At 42.8% G+C, this 14353-nt stretch overlaps 1 protein-coding gene across 3 annotated transcripts in view; it reads right to left on the minus strand.

The window, feature by feature from the left end:
* The window catches only part of HAAO (3-hydroxyanthranilate 3,4-dioxygenase), a 38851-nt gene that overhangs the window by 10456 nt on the left and 14042 nt on the right, over positions 1–14353 (minus strand). For all 3 annotated transcript variants that reach the window (XM_061625372.1, XM_061625371.1, XM_061625373.1), the window contains exons 4-7: positions 13061–13167; positions 12448–12537; positions 8096–8139; positions 1006–1151 (exon numbers count right to left, since the gene is read on the minus strand). In XM_061625372.1, coding sequence (XP_061481356.1) covers positions 1006–1151; positions 8096–8139; positions 12448–12537; positions 13061–13167 — 387 coding nt within the window. The remainder of the gene's footprint in view (positions 1–1005; positions 1152–8095; positions 8140–12447; positions 12538–13060; positions 13168–14353) is intronic.

A 14353-nucleotide genomic window follows, 5' to 3' on the forward strand; every position in this document is an offset into this window, starting at 1 on the left:
CTGGGCACTTTGAGGACAAAACCACTCATCTCCATGATGAGTTGAATGCTTCTATTATTACAGAGCCGGGTGAGGTGTCTGACACATCATCTTGCCTGATCTATTTTATCTTCCCAGTAGAAATTCTGATATAGTTCTTTCAAACCAAAACTGTCTTCCACACTAGATGGAGTTATAATACTTGCCTTTGAATACTCCTCTCTTTTTATTCCTTGACTCTGTTTTATAGTAACATCATAATCTGAAAGTGCTCTTCTCCGTAATGAATCTAGACTTCTTACTGTGGTACCCAAACACATCAGAGTAAGTGACTGCCGTGGGAAGTGTTGTACTGATGAGGGACATTGCATGTGCTTAGGCATGGTGTGTATGGTAAGTTAGATAGCATTACTTCCATGAGAAAAGTAGTTATAGGAAGGAGCTTTTCAGAAGCACTTGCATGGGCATGATAATGTTTTATACCAGCTCTATTCCTCAACAGCAAGCCCACATGCAGCAAAGATGCTTCTTCAATGCAGCAATTTAGTTATGCAGTTTGGTCCTTTGTTGGCTGTTGAATCTTGATTACTTAATTTGGGTTCCTCAGGAGTGTTGGTGGTTGATGTACTTCAACAATTCTACACAACTCCCTGGAAGAGCTGTTGAACAAACACCTGCTATAGAGTTTATTGTAGCCCAGGGCTGGGAAACTTGTGGCTCTCCAAATGTTGCTTGACTACAACTCCCATCATGCCTGACTATTGGCCATGCTGGCTGGGACTGATGGGAGTTGGATCCAACAAAATCTCAAGGAGGCACAGGTTCCTCAACCCTGTCCTAAGCCAATGGAAGAGAGAGAGGAGGGACATTTGGAGGCTAAATTGCCCTTAAGAGGACAGTGTACATACTTTGTTCTCTGTATCTGAATAAAACATAGAGACTACCTCTGAAGAGGATGCTACCTGCTATTGAAAGAGTATCTCCTCTGACCCTTCCTCTTCAGACCAAGTACCAAAAAGTTTTTACCTCAGTTTCAGAGTTGTCTCCAAAAAGTCTCAAGAATTTCTTCTGATCTATGTCTTCATGATGATCATTCAGCCACCCTTGTAAGGAAAAAGGATCCATGACCTTGGCATCATTTAATGGAAAAGGAATTTCTTTCAAAAGTTCATCTATAAACAGAGCAAAAGAAGAGACAAAAAAGATATGCGGTTGGACTTAATGCTAGTGCCTTCCATCAACTTCAACCAGTGGCTCAGCTGCACCCCTGTGTGAACAGGGACAGCCTTACTTCTGTTGTCTACACTCTGGTAACCTCTAGGTTGGATTACCGCAACATACATGGGGCTGCCTTTGAAGATGGTTCAGAATCTGCAGCTGGTGTAGAATTTGGCAGCCAGATTGTTGACTGGGGCAGGATGGTTGGAACATATAATACCAATTCTGGCCTGACTGCATTGGCTACCAGTTATCTTCCAGGCTTAATTCAAAGTGTTGGTTTTGACCTATAAAGCTTTATGTGACTGAGAACCCCAATGCCTCAAGGACCACCTCTCCTCACTTGCATCAACCTAGATCTTGCATTCTTCATCTGATGTCCTTTTATGTGTGCCCCCTCCAAGCGAGGTGTGGAGGGTGGCAACACAAGAATGGGCCTTTTTAGTGGTGGCTCACCATTTGTGGAATGTTCTCCCCAGGAAGGCATGCCCGGCACCATCATTATCTATTTTTAGATGCCAGGCAAAATGTTTTCTTTTTACCTGAGCTTTTAGACCTTAATTTGAAGGGCTTCAGGTATTGGTGGCCTCTTTTGGTGTAGCAGGTTTTGCATGACCTTCCTTTTATCTGTACAGATGTGTTTTTAGGCTTGTTAGTTTGTTGCAATTGGTTTTAGTGTTTTATTATTGTTGTAAGTCACCTTGGGTCATGTTTGCAAGGAAAGTGACTTCTTCTTCTTCTTCTTCTTCTTCTTCTTCTTATTATTATTATTATTATTATTATCATCATCCTACACAGAGTAGACCCATTGAAGTTAACAGACATAATTAATGTAGGTTTATTAATTTCAGTGGGTCTGATCTGAGTACAACTTAGCTAAATACAACCCATATTTTCTGAGGGCTTAAGATGTACTTACAGGCATTTGCCCATCAGAAAGCTTATTGAAAGGACATTTGGTACTATCATATCAAAGCTTTGCATTTCAGTAGATTTAAATATATGACTGAAAAGAACAAGGGCTAAATTTGAAATTATCTAGCAATTCCTAAGAACATAAGAACTGCTAAGATGAACATACAGAATGCATTATATTAGGGAAAAACTGCTTTGCAAAAATGTGCATATTAGGCAAAACTGCATAGAAAAATGAAAAGATTCATTGGTGAATTTTATGAGGACTTTTTTTAAAATTGCAAACTGATGTGGAAATGTGGAGACCTAAATTTAAAACTGGAAAAATGAGAAACAAAGAGAATCAGAAATTGACAGATTTGCCAACCCTTAATCCTTCACAATTTAGCAAAAATTAGGAAAAGAGTCAAGCCGGGCCAAATAACCACACATGCACTTTTGCCTCCCACAAGACTGAACTGCACTGTCTGTCATGGATCACTCTCATCATGTGTAATTTAGCCTTATGATCACCTAATGCTTTTTTCTGTCAAGGGCTGCATTCCCTCACACACAATCTGTCGAGAACTGCACAATGATGTTGGGCTGAAGTCCACAGTGGATGCGGCTAGAGTCAAAAGTGGGCAGGGCGCTCCTCATCTGAGGTCCTTCTCTGTGTGCCCCCTCCGACGGAAGTGCGGCATGAGAATGGGCCTTCTCAGTGGTGTCTCCCCATTTGTGGAATGCTCTCCCCGGGGAGGCACACCTGCTGCCATCACTCTCTTTCTTTATGTAGATTATATATTTTAGGACATAGATCTTCAACCAGAGGGTTGGGACCCACAAGTGGGTCGCGGCAAAGTTTTTACTATCCTGTTGGACTCCAGCTAAGGCTAACCAGACCAAACAAGCACTACATATGATGTCTGGGCTAGGATGCATTTTTCTGATGAGACACTCATCATTTTCCACGAATGCTGCAATGTGGCAAGAGAAAGGCATGAGCCTTTTTCAATAAGATACATATTTTTGGCCAGCCATATGCCCTACCTTTCTACAGCTATGCCTGTAGGGAGTGAGCTCTATATGGAGCTGGGGCACTCTGTTCACTTTCTATATCTCTGTGGCTTTCTATGCTTCTCCTGGAATGGACATATGCTGGGGACTAAAAGATATAAGCATCCCCTCTCCCTGTCCCTCACAAGAGGCTGCCAGAGTAGGGACAGATGGCTCTGGCCAAAAAGGAGCCAGAACTTATTGCTTGCAGAGGACTTTGACAAATAAGCCGTGGGCTGCATGACATTTGGTGAAATATAACTGATAGTTGAAAGCAGGCACATTTCTTACAAAACAAATTTGGAGAAGATTGATTGATTGATTACATTTATATCCCACCTTTTATATCCTCCAAAAAGCTCATGGTGGTGTACACTGTTCTCCTCCTCCGCACTTTATTTTCACAGCAAACCTGTGAATGTCTGACCCAAGGTCACCCAGTGAGCTTCATGGCTGAGTGGGGACTTGAACCTGCAGGGCCGGTTCCAAGGGGGAGCCAGGGGGGGTACTGGCCTGAGGGCTCCTGAGGCTACAGGAGCCCCTGGGGGGCCCTCTGCTCCCCTTCTGTGATTCGCAGCAGGATCCCTGCCGTGGATCGCAGGGTGGGAGCTTCGGGGCTCCGTCATTCCCTTCCTTAACTCACCTTGTTCTGCGGTTGCGCACGCAGCAGTGCCCTTAAGAAAGATGGCGGCTGAGGTTTTCCTAAGGGGCTGAAGCCTCTGCCACCATCTTGGCTGATGGCACGCATATGTGCTGTGCGCTCGCATCCCTGCCATGATGCATGCGCAACTGCAGAACAAGGTAAGTTAAGGAAGGGAATGGCGGAGCCCCAAACCTCTTGCCGTGCGTGAGTCGTGGAAGGGGAGCGCTGGGGCCTGGGGCAGGCTTTTGCCCAAGGGCTCCAGCATGTCTGGGGCTGGCCCTGGGAGCGCGCACGCGTGTATGTGTGTGTGCACACATGCGTGCCAGGGCCCAGGGCAAGCTGGTGCCCAAGGGCCCCAGCATGTCTGGGGCCGGCCCTGTGAACCTGGTCACAGTCCAACCCTCTGACCACTAACCCAAACTTTTGCCTAAACTACATTTTGCCTCATATCTCAGATTCTACTAATGCTAGAAATGTGCTTTTTTCTTTTTTTAAGAAACCTGGGACTATGTGGATTATAGTTCATCCAGTGTGGGTGGGGGTGAAATTGCTTCACCTTATCCCCTCACTCCCCCTCTTGAGACACTCATGCCTATTATGGGGTTAACAATAAAAGCAAGATTTGTACCAGCTCTCCTTCTGTTCCACAACAACTATTTAAAACATGCTGCCCATTCTTTGAGGTCCTAAAATACCAGCTTCAGCCCAAATACGCATAGTGTTAAGCGGACACGCTTGGTACCACTGCTCATTACCTCCCTACTGTGTATTCAAAGGCATTCCAGAGGCTCCCTTGACCAATGTGGAACAAAACCGATTACGCAGCACTTCAAAATGTAATGTAGTGCATTGCCTGATTATTTTAAAGCTGCCTAAAAGACTGGCTGCCATTTCAAAATCAGTTCTGAGGTTGCCAGGTTTGTGCCCTGTGAAATTAACTTCAGCCTCTAGCTAAATGCAAAGATGAAATCCTGTCCCACTCCCAATTTCTTCCTCGGAAGCCACAGGGTGCTTTTTCAGTAATGGCCCAAATAAGACATAGAAAAAGGCAATGCCTCTTAGTGATATCTCTAGCACTTATTACATACATTAGTTAACCTTATTTCCAACATCAGCAGTGTAGTTTGCCAAGGGTGCTGGTTTTGTTTCATTTTAGCCTATTTTAAAAGCCTTCCTGTGTCATGGTGCAGTGGTGTCTTGTAGGTGACACAAATCAGTTTCTCCCAGTACAGCATCCTTGAACAGCGATTGCTGCTGATGCACTCTCTGCGAAATGAACAATTGACACAGATCACAGGACATAAAGATGATGGTTTAACAGTCAATCCCCCTCTTCCCAGTGAATTCTGGAAGTTGTTGCTGTTTGAGAAGGAACAGGGGTTTCCTAACAACTCTCAGCACCTTTAACAAACCATAGTTCCCAGGAATCTATGGGGAAAGCCATTACTGTTTAAAGTCTTATGATACTGCTTTAGATGTATAGTGCAATTGGACTCTGGTTAAGGAAAAACTAAGGATGGGGAACCTGTGGCTTTCCAGATGTTGCTGAAGTACAGCTCTAATTATGCTTGATCATTCGCTAGTTTGGCCTAATGGGAGTCCAATAATATTTGGGAGAGCCACACATTCTCCATCCCTGGGATAAACTACTGCAAAATCTACTGACTTGCAGTTACAGCATTTGGTATCTTTACATGAAAAGCTTGAGACAAAAAGCCTTCAACTAGTCCAGGGGTATAATCGTCCAGAGTCTTGGGGGTCTTAGACTCTATATTTCTTTGGGACCAGGGTCCCAGCAGGGTCCCTATGTTTTCAGCATCCTATGAGAAAATCAGCATGAAAGGGGAGGGTGTTAGCCACTGAAAAGAGTCTTCTAACATGCTTCCTTGTCCTTTCCTGCTGATTGGAGCCAATCAGAGTGAAAGGAAGTGAGTCAGTCATTGAGAAGACTTTTCTCAGCAGCTAACACTCTCCCCTTTCATGCTTATTGGCTTCTAGGGATATCTGTTGTTGTGGGAGAAGGCATGAACAAGGAGATTATTTTCAACCCAGCAGCATGACTGACTAACATGAAGAGACCCGCACTTCTGAATTTACCACTACACTATTTATTTATTTATTATTTGATTTATATCCCACCCTTCCTTCCAGCAGGAGCCCAGGGCAGCAAACAAAAGCACTAAAAACACTTTAAAACACCATAAAAACAGACATTAAAATACATTAAAACAAAACAATTTTAAAAGCATTCTTTAAAAAAGCTTTGAAGACATTTTTAAAAAAAAGGTTTTAAAAAAAGGTTTTAAAAGGTTTTAAGAAAAGATTTAAAGGCGTATTAAAAAGCAATTCCAACACAGAAGCAGACTGAACTGAACTACTGAACTAGTCTAGCCTGTTTGTATCTAGGAATAACCAATGCAAAGGGTTTCATTATTATTTATACAGTAAAGGGGGAAAATACTGTCATAAGAGTTTTATTGTGGGGGGAGAATAAACATCTTAGGGCACAATAGCTCCTCTTTTGTTTTCTAAAACTCTCACCATGGAAGCTGCCCAGTGGAGCAGTGCGCAAACAATAATCCCTAAGAGCTCTTTTAATATTTCACCATGGGAACTGAACCACGGATAACCTTCTGCACGGGTTTATAGGAGTTGTCAGAGAAAGCATGGAGCAAACCTTTCTCTGTTTTGTGCAAAGCTTTGGGCAAAAGCCAAGGTTTTTTAAAAAGAAGATTCTAATAGGATCAGAGAAAGCTGGACAGTACATTCATCCCACAATAACTACATCTTTAAACTTTTCAGAATGAGGGTTACCAATCTGTTAGAAACGTAGAAACATAGAGCAGGAAAATCCCATCTAAAAGGCCACCGAAGCTACTTCCTGCCCAAAGATGACAAGGGCACCCACCTGGTTTACACTAAATCAAGGCAGGGATGATGGGAACTGTAGTCCAACAACACAAAGGGCATACCATGGCTGACCCCTGATCTGTAGTGACAGACAACAGATCTCCTGGGTTTTTAACAAGAGTCTTTCCCAGTCCTGTTTGGAGATATGAGGGATCAAACTTGGGGACCTTCTGCATGCATAACATGTGCATGTCTGTCACTGAGTTATGACTCTTCCCCACACTCTACCACTGAGCTATGGCCAGCCCATAAGAGATCCATACCACTGTAACCTTATTAGGGAATTCATAAGAACACATTGGGGAGGACGGAAAGGTGATCAACTTCATTCCAACTGATGCACATTTGTTGAAATGTTTGTGGGGAGTCTGCACACATAGGTTAGAGTCTGTAGATAGGAGCATAAGAGGCTGCCTTATACTGAGTCAGGCCATTGGTCCAACTAGCTCAGTATTGTCCACACTGACTGGTAGTGGCTCTCCAGGGTTTCCAACATGTGACATTCCCAGTCCTACCTGAAGTTGCTGGGGATATAACCTGGGACCTTCTGTATGCAAAGTATTTATTTATTAAACGTATATCCCACCCTTCCTCCCAGAAGGAGGAAGTAGATGCTCAGCCACTAAGCTAAAGCCCTCCAGCCTTCTCTACACATGTCCATTGTACCCTAATGAATGCCTCAGAAGGGCAAGTGAGCCATAATGAGGAAAAGAAAATGCACTGGAAGAAGGGTGGGTTTATACAGGGATTTAAACACTGTGGCCCCTGAATTAAGATTCCTTTTGGAAGATCCTGAAAAGGCTTGTGCTAAATTTTTGCCAGTTTCTGACAGCGGGCCAAAATTAGGCAGGGCAGAATCCCCCAGGAAACAGCTCAGATGTTAATATTCATTTTTGCTAATTGCTATTGCTGATATCTACCTTTTCTTACACTGTTTGCCACTGTAATCCAACGCAATGATCATGATGACAGGGACAAGTATGGATAAGGAATAAAAAAAGGAAAGCCAACAGTGCTAATGATGGCAACATACATCCAGCTAGAATTGGACAGGATTCATGATAAGATTGTTGTTATAAATGTTAGGAACACATCCCCTCTCCTTCTGGGGCTCAGATGCAATGCTGATTGTGCCTTGGGATAGCTGGGGATCCCCTCTCCCTGCTGAATTCATTGGGAAATAATGAGTCAGCCTTTTCTCTCTAAGTCTGGCAAATACTCAGCTACTGGAACAAGGGAGAAGCAAGCTAACATCGATCCACCAGCAGTTATTTCATTTGGAGCACTGTTAAAGGAGAGACTGTGAGAAGAGTTCAAGAAGAAGAAAAAATAAGCTAAAAAAATCATTATTTCTTGCTAAATAATTGTGTTGATTCTCAAATCAGTTTATATTACCTGGATTGGGTTTTCCAGTTTGATATTGCTTGGAGCTGAAAAATCTGGAATAACAAATGTTAAGCGTTATGTATTTATTTACAGATTTACAGACTGCTCACTCAAGGAGCTCTCTAAGTGGTCTATAAATAAAATTGCAGCTACAACAGAGCTAAAATCCATAATGAAATATATAACCATTAGAACACATATAAAATCAGTAAAACTTTTCAGACAAATATAAGTAACTAAATTGTATGTCTCGGTAACATTACTAATATCGTCTTTTTCCCGACTGCCAGATGTTATGAAAAACTACTGAATAACAGCACAGACTATGGACAATTGATATACAAGGCAGACACTCTGCTGCTTTATAATTTAAAATGAATAAATAAGAAAAGAGCTTAAGAACAGCCTGCTGGATTAGGTTTTTAATCCTTCAACTATAATCTCACATGTGCGGAGACTGGTCATGCTTGTTCAGGGGTAAGGGAAAGGTACTACATCCCAGGACTATAGCCAGGAGGGGGCAAATGGGGGTGCTGCCCCCCCAGAGCTGTGCTTCACCCCCCCATTAGGATTTTTATGGAGGGGAAATTGTCTTTTTAATTTGTGACGTTTAAAAAATGATAGCTTGTTTTAATAGTCAAGAAATCAGAAGAGGCTAGGACTGGGGAGGGCAGCTATGAGAGAACTAGAAATGCAAAGATGTATCACTGAACACTAAAGTCAGGATCATTCAGACCATGGTATTCCAAATCTCCATGTGTGGATGTGAAAGTTGGACAGTGAAAAAAGCTGATAACAGAAAAATCAACTCATTTGAAATGTGTTGTTGGAGGAGAGTTTTACAGATACCATGAACCGCGAAAAAGACAAATAATTGGGTGTTAGAACAAATTAAACCAGAAGTATCACTAGAAGCTAAAATGATGAAACTGAGGTTGTCATACTTTGGACACATAATGAGAAGACATGATTCACTAGAAAAGACAATAATGCTGGGAAAAATAGAATAGAAAAAGAGGAAGGCCAAACAAGAGATGGATTGATTTCATAAAGGAAGCCACTGACCTGAACTTACAAGATCTGAGCAGGGTGGTTCATGACAGATGCTCTTGGAGGTCACTGATTCATATGGTCGCCATAAGTCGTAATCGACTTGAAGGTACATAACAACAACAACAATTTTAAGAATAGGACTCTGAAAAATTCAGTGCTTAAGGCAGGGTGAGTGCACAACAAAAAGCCTCATCTGCAAGAGCCCCCAAAAGTCTGCTCACTCAAGACCTTCCTTGACTAAGGGTGGATTTTTCATTATCACAATCACCCTATAATTACTTAAGGGATCTTGAAGACAACAGCCTGTATGAGGCTTGAAATGTTAAATATTAGAACTTTGTATTATGGGTCAGAGTTAGACTCCATCCCTTGGACTTTCCTTTGTTCTGCTTTTCAGTTTCGGTTATGTTTTCTGTCAAGACAGCAACATAGAAGCATGTTTGCTTGCCTACAGTAAAAAGTAAGAGTTTATTAATTCTGCAATTATAAGGACTAGAACAGGACTGAGGTCTTATTCCTAAAGGGTGAAATACAGAGATAACTTAAAGTGATCTGAAAAAAAATGGCTACCTTAAATTACTCTTTACTCTTTTAAAGCATTCACTGTACTCACAATTCTTTTTCTTGAGTACTTGATGGCAAAGGATGAAAATAGTCTTAGAGGAATAGAAATATTGCTGTATACACTACAGTTAGCTGGCTGGCTGGCCGGCTGGCCACCTCAGCTGTAACTCAAGCCTAATTTCTTATTTTCCCAATATGTACAGCTCAGTGTGAGGTCTTTTCAGCTTTCTGTACAGAAAAATCAACCCAGCAACTAGTTAAAAAAAATCCAATCACTTTCAACAATTAGTTTCCAATTGCTTAGATAGCCCTTTATACAATTCCACAATTAGTTTCCAATTGCTTAGTTAGTCCTTTTTGTAGCAGCCTTAAAAGGTGTTCCCTTGATTGTCCAACAGGAAGGAAAATCTAGAAGTCATGAACAAGATTAGGAGGGACTCTCAAGGAGGAGATAACAAACACACCCTAAAGTATTTGTTTTCTCTCTGCCCTCCTCTCAACTTGTATTGTGTACACGTTTGTTTTTCAGGTAAAACTGAAATAACTAATGCAGCATCAAAGCCAAGGTCAGGACCTCTTAGTCGTTACCAAACAAGTTCGGTTCATGAAGAATCAGAACATAGGAACAGACCACAGGTGAAAGGGGACTGCAGCTATAGATAAAGCCAAGCTTTTGAGTCTGGTGTTCCTGGGGATCTCTCAATAAAGGGTGAGACAATTCAACAGATTAAACTTCATTCATGTAAGTTAACACACTCGCTGAACCGAGAAGGAATGAAGGAAAGCTCACTGCCTTTCCCTTTCCCTTCCCCTGACCTAGCCCTCATGTCCTTTCCACCAGTTGGGGGGGGGGATTGACTGGCGCTATGTACCTCTCCCCCTCAAATGTCCACCTAGAAATGTGGCTGCCCCACCCAACAAGGAAGGCTGGCTACAGGGCTGACGCCCATGCATATATGCACTCTCATCTTTGTAATACCATCTCATGTTTCAGAGCTGAATCCAATCTTTAATAGTAAGAACATAAGAAGAATCTGCTGGATCAGGCCAGTGGCCCCTCTAGTCCAGTATCCTGTTCTCATAGTGGCCAACCAGATGCCCATGGGAAGCCCGCAAGGGGGACCTGAGTACAACAGCACTCTCCCCTCCTGCAGTTTCCAGCACCTGGTATTCAGAAGAATACTGCTTCTGACATTGAAAGTAGAACATATCCATCATGGCTAGGAGCCATTGATAGCCTTATCCTCCATGAATTTATCTAATCCTCTTTTGAAGCCATCCAAGTGGCAGTGAATTCCATAGTTTAAGTATGTGCTGTGTGAAAAAATACTTTCTTTATCTGTCCTGAATCTTCCAACATTCACCTTTATTGGATGCCCACGAGTTCTAGTGTTATGAGAGAGGGAGAAAAACGACTCTCTGTCCACTTTCTCCATACCAGGCATGGGATCTCTCAAAAAGATACACTTCTATCAAGTCACCTCTTACTCAACTTTTCTCTAAACTAAAAAGCACCAAATGCTGCAACCTTTCCTCTTAGGGAAGTTTCTTCATCCCCTGATCATTTTGGTTGCCCTTTTCTGACCTTTTTTCAACTTTGCTTACTAAGGTTGGAGAAGGAATTCTTCATCCTGAATCTGAGGGACAGTGTAAATCAGAGGTGGCCCGTCTTTGAGACAAAAGCAAACTCCAAATATTCATTTACTTCTTAGAATATTTCTACTCCACTTTTTCAGTCTGAAGACTCTCAAGGCAGCTAACAATATTAACAATAAAATACAATCATTTGAAAAATTAAAAGAGCAATGAAGCTATAGCAACAATGCTAAAAACAGAAAGACTGCAGAGGCACAAGGTCAGTTCCCCCTCCAGCTCAGATAACTTGTTAAGTGTTCTGATAAGGGTGTGCCTGGAGACCCTTAACGGATTACTGGTTTGAGACCAGATGCTGCCTCTGACCATACCAAATACCAGAGCTTGGAAAAGTTACTTTTTTGAACTACAACTCCCATCAGCCCAATCCAGTGGCCATGCTGGCTGGGGCTGATGGGAGTTGTAGTTCAAAAAAGTAACTTTTCCAAGCTCTGCCAAACACCCAGGGCCAGCTCTAGGCATCCAGGGTTGAAGGGGCCCTCACAGAAGTGTCCCCTGGTGGGCTTCCTCTGGGGCACCCCATCTGCAGGCTTACATGGCGGCTGCTACTTTAAATTTCACACAGTGTCAACTCTATAGCATTGCTCTGGGCCATTGTGGGTAATTTGAAATGTCAGATGTCCAGCACAGAAGCCCTAGGGCAGTAATAATCAGCAGTGGACCTTGCCAGAATGCTGGTGCATTGACCTGCCCTAGGGTGCCAGGTGCTGACGCCAGGCCTGCAATCTTGGACCCAGCCTTGGGTGGCTCCAACAGCAGAGCATCACAAACCATCTGCCTCACGTGCCATTCCCTGGCGTTAAAACCATTATACAAATCATGCATAGAAAGGGATAGTACAGTAGGGCCCCACTCATATGGTGGGTTACGTTCCAGACCCCCGCCTAAAAGTGAAACCCACCGAAAAGCGGAACTCCTTCAATAAAATGGCACCCAACGCCCGAAAAAAGCCATAAAAGTGGAACAAGCGACGTATGAGTGGGGCCTTGCTCTAATTTTAGCTGCTGTATTAGCAGAACGCCAAAAAGCCGGCAGCCAAAAAGCGGGGCTCTACTGTATATATTATGTACAATAAAACAGAGAAGACTTACTCTTGGATTATTGGGATAAGTTGTGTGCCAAGGTCATCACAGTAAAACCATCTCTCAAAAAGGACATTGGTTGATTCTCCAATGTAGTATCTGACAAAGGGGAAAAACAAAACCTTATTAAATAGCTGCATGGTATAAAGTGGAAGGCTGATGTTGTTTTGCTGTCTAAAGGTGATTTGAAGTATAAAGCACTAGTAAAAACAAATAAATGTATAATGCTCTGAATTTGATTTGAATGTACCTCTGCTGGGTAGGATAATAAAATGCAGCCACACTGAGAATCTTGAAATCTGATTTCAGCTTTGATTGAACTTAAGTTTTTTCCCTAAGACGATTCAACTGCACTTCAGTTTGTTCTAATACATGACAGCACATCCACAGCTTTAAGCACGGTATTGTCAACACTGGTGGGCAGCAGCTCTCCAGGGTTTCAGACTTGGGACATTCCCAGACCAGTCTAGAGGTGCCAGGGATTGAACCTGGGACCTTCTGCATGTGGCATCTGTGCTCTACTGCTGACCTATGGCCCTCCATCAAATACTGTGTTTAATACATATGTTCTCAAAGTGGCTCAAGATATTCGAATCAGATATTTAAGGATACAATCTTTAACCTGAGTCCGTCGGTTTCTGTCTTTAATCTTTTCCTCTCAATGACCAGTCCCACAGTATTAGCGTATCTTTGAGGAGAATGTGGTATTCTGGCTGGTAAGAGGAACATCTGCTCAGGAAAAAAGAAAGGAAGTTGAAACAGTTGCTTTATTTGAATATAATAAGCCATGGCTTATGGCAGGAGTGGGGAACATCAGGCCCAGGGGCCAAATGCATCCTTCTACAACTCTTTATCTGGCCCTCAGAACTCTTCCCAGGCCATACCTCTCACTGGCTTGCTTCACATCCGAAGATTTTTTGCCTGGCTGCAATGGGTACTTGAACTCTGATAGAGCCTCTGTCACTTGTCTGGACAGAGGGCAGAGAGGGGTGTGTGTAGAAAGTAGCCTACCGAACGAAGATAACATTTACATGTGTTGCTCATGTGTTGCCTCTGGCACCATCCACCACTGACATGTGTCTTTAGGAGGTTGCCCAGATGGGAATGTGACCCTCGGGCTGAAAAGGTTTCCCCACCTCTAGTTATGGGTATCAAGTAGGAGGCTAATGTCACTCTTCTTCTGGTGCAAGCGGGAGAAGCAAGTCACATCAGGATTATAGTTTGCTTCTCCCTATCAAGCCACGACCAGCAAGCCAACAACAAACCATAGCCTCATGTTGTCTAGCAGTTGTGACTTGTTAGGGGGAAACAACCATGATCCTGGGTTTGGACATAATGATAAGCGAAGGATTCCTGGCTTCTTTCTCCTGCTCATTCTAGGGAAGGAGTGAAGCAGGAGCAATTGGGCAGCATGCAGCAGCATGCCAACCAATCACAATAAACCCTAAACCATGGCATATCGTTATGTGCAAACAAGGCCAACAATTAAAACAACAGCACTTGGTTTCACTTTCTTTTTCTCTCTCTTTCAAATAGTCCTTGGTTGCCCTTTCTACTTTTTCTCTGTGGCTGTGGACATTAGGGTGTTCCTTGGCAACTGTGCCCATATTAATGCGGTTAACAAAGTAGAGGTTCTTGCTGTTTTTCCTAGCCTAGCACCCCTTTAATGAAACCCTCCCTGATTCAGTAGATAGCTTATGAGCAGATAAATGAAGGCTCCCCAGCCAGTTAAATCAGAATAACTACCAGAAACAATTAAATTGTGTGTTGGGGCAGGGGGAACCCAACCATGCTGCCCAGAGAGCTTCTTGTATTTAAGTATACTTTGGACTCTGATAACACAAATTAAAGGGAAACTTGCCTCTACAATAAGGGGATAGTTATCTATCGACATTTCTCTGGTACTGCAGACTCT

Source organism: Rhineura floridana, chromosome 4 (genome assembly GCF_030035675.1).
Source record: "Rhineura floridana isolate rRhiFlo1 chromosome 4, rRhiFlo1.hap2, whole genome shotgun sequence".
Lineage (NCBI taxonomy): Eukaryota > Metazoa > Chordata > Lepidosauria > Squamata > Rhineuridae > Rhineura > Rhineura floridana.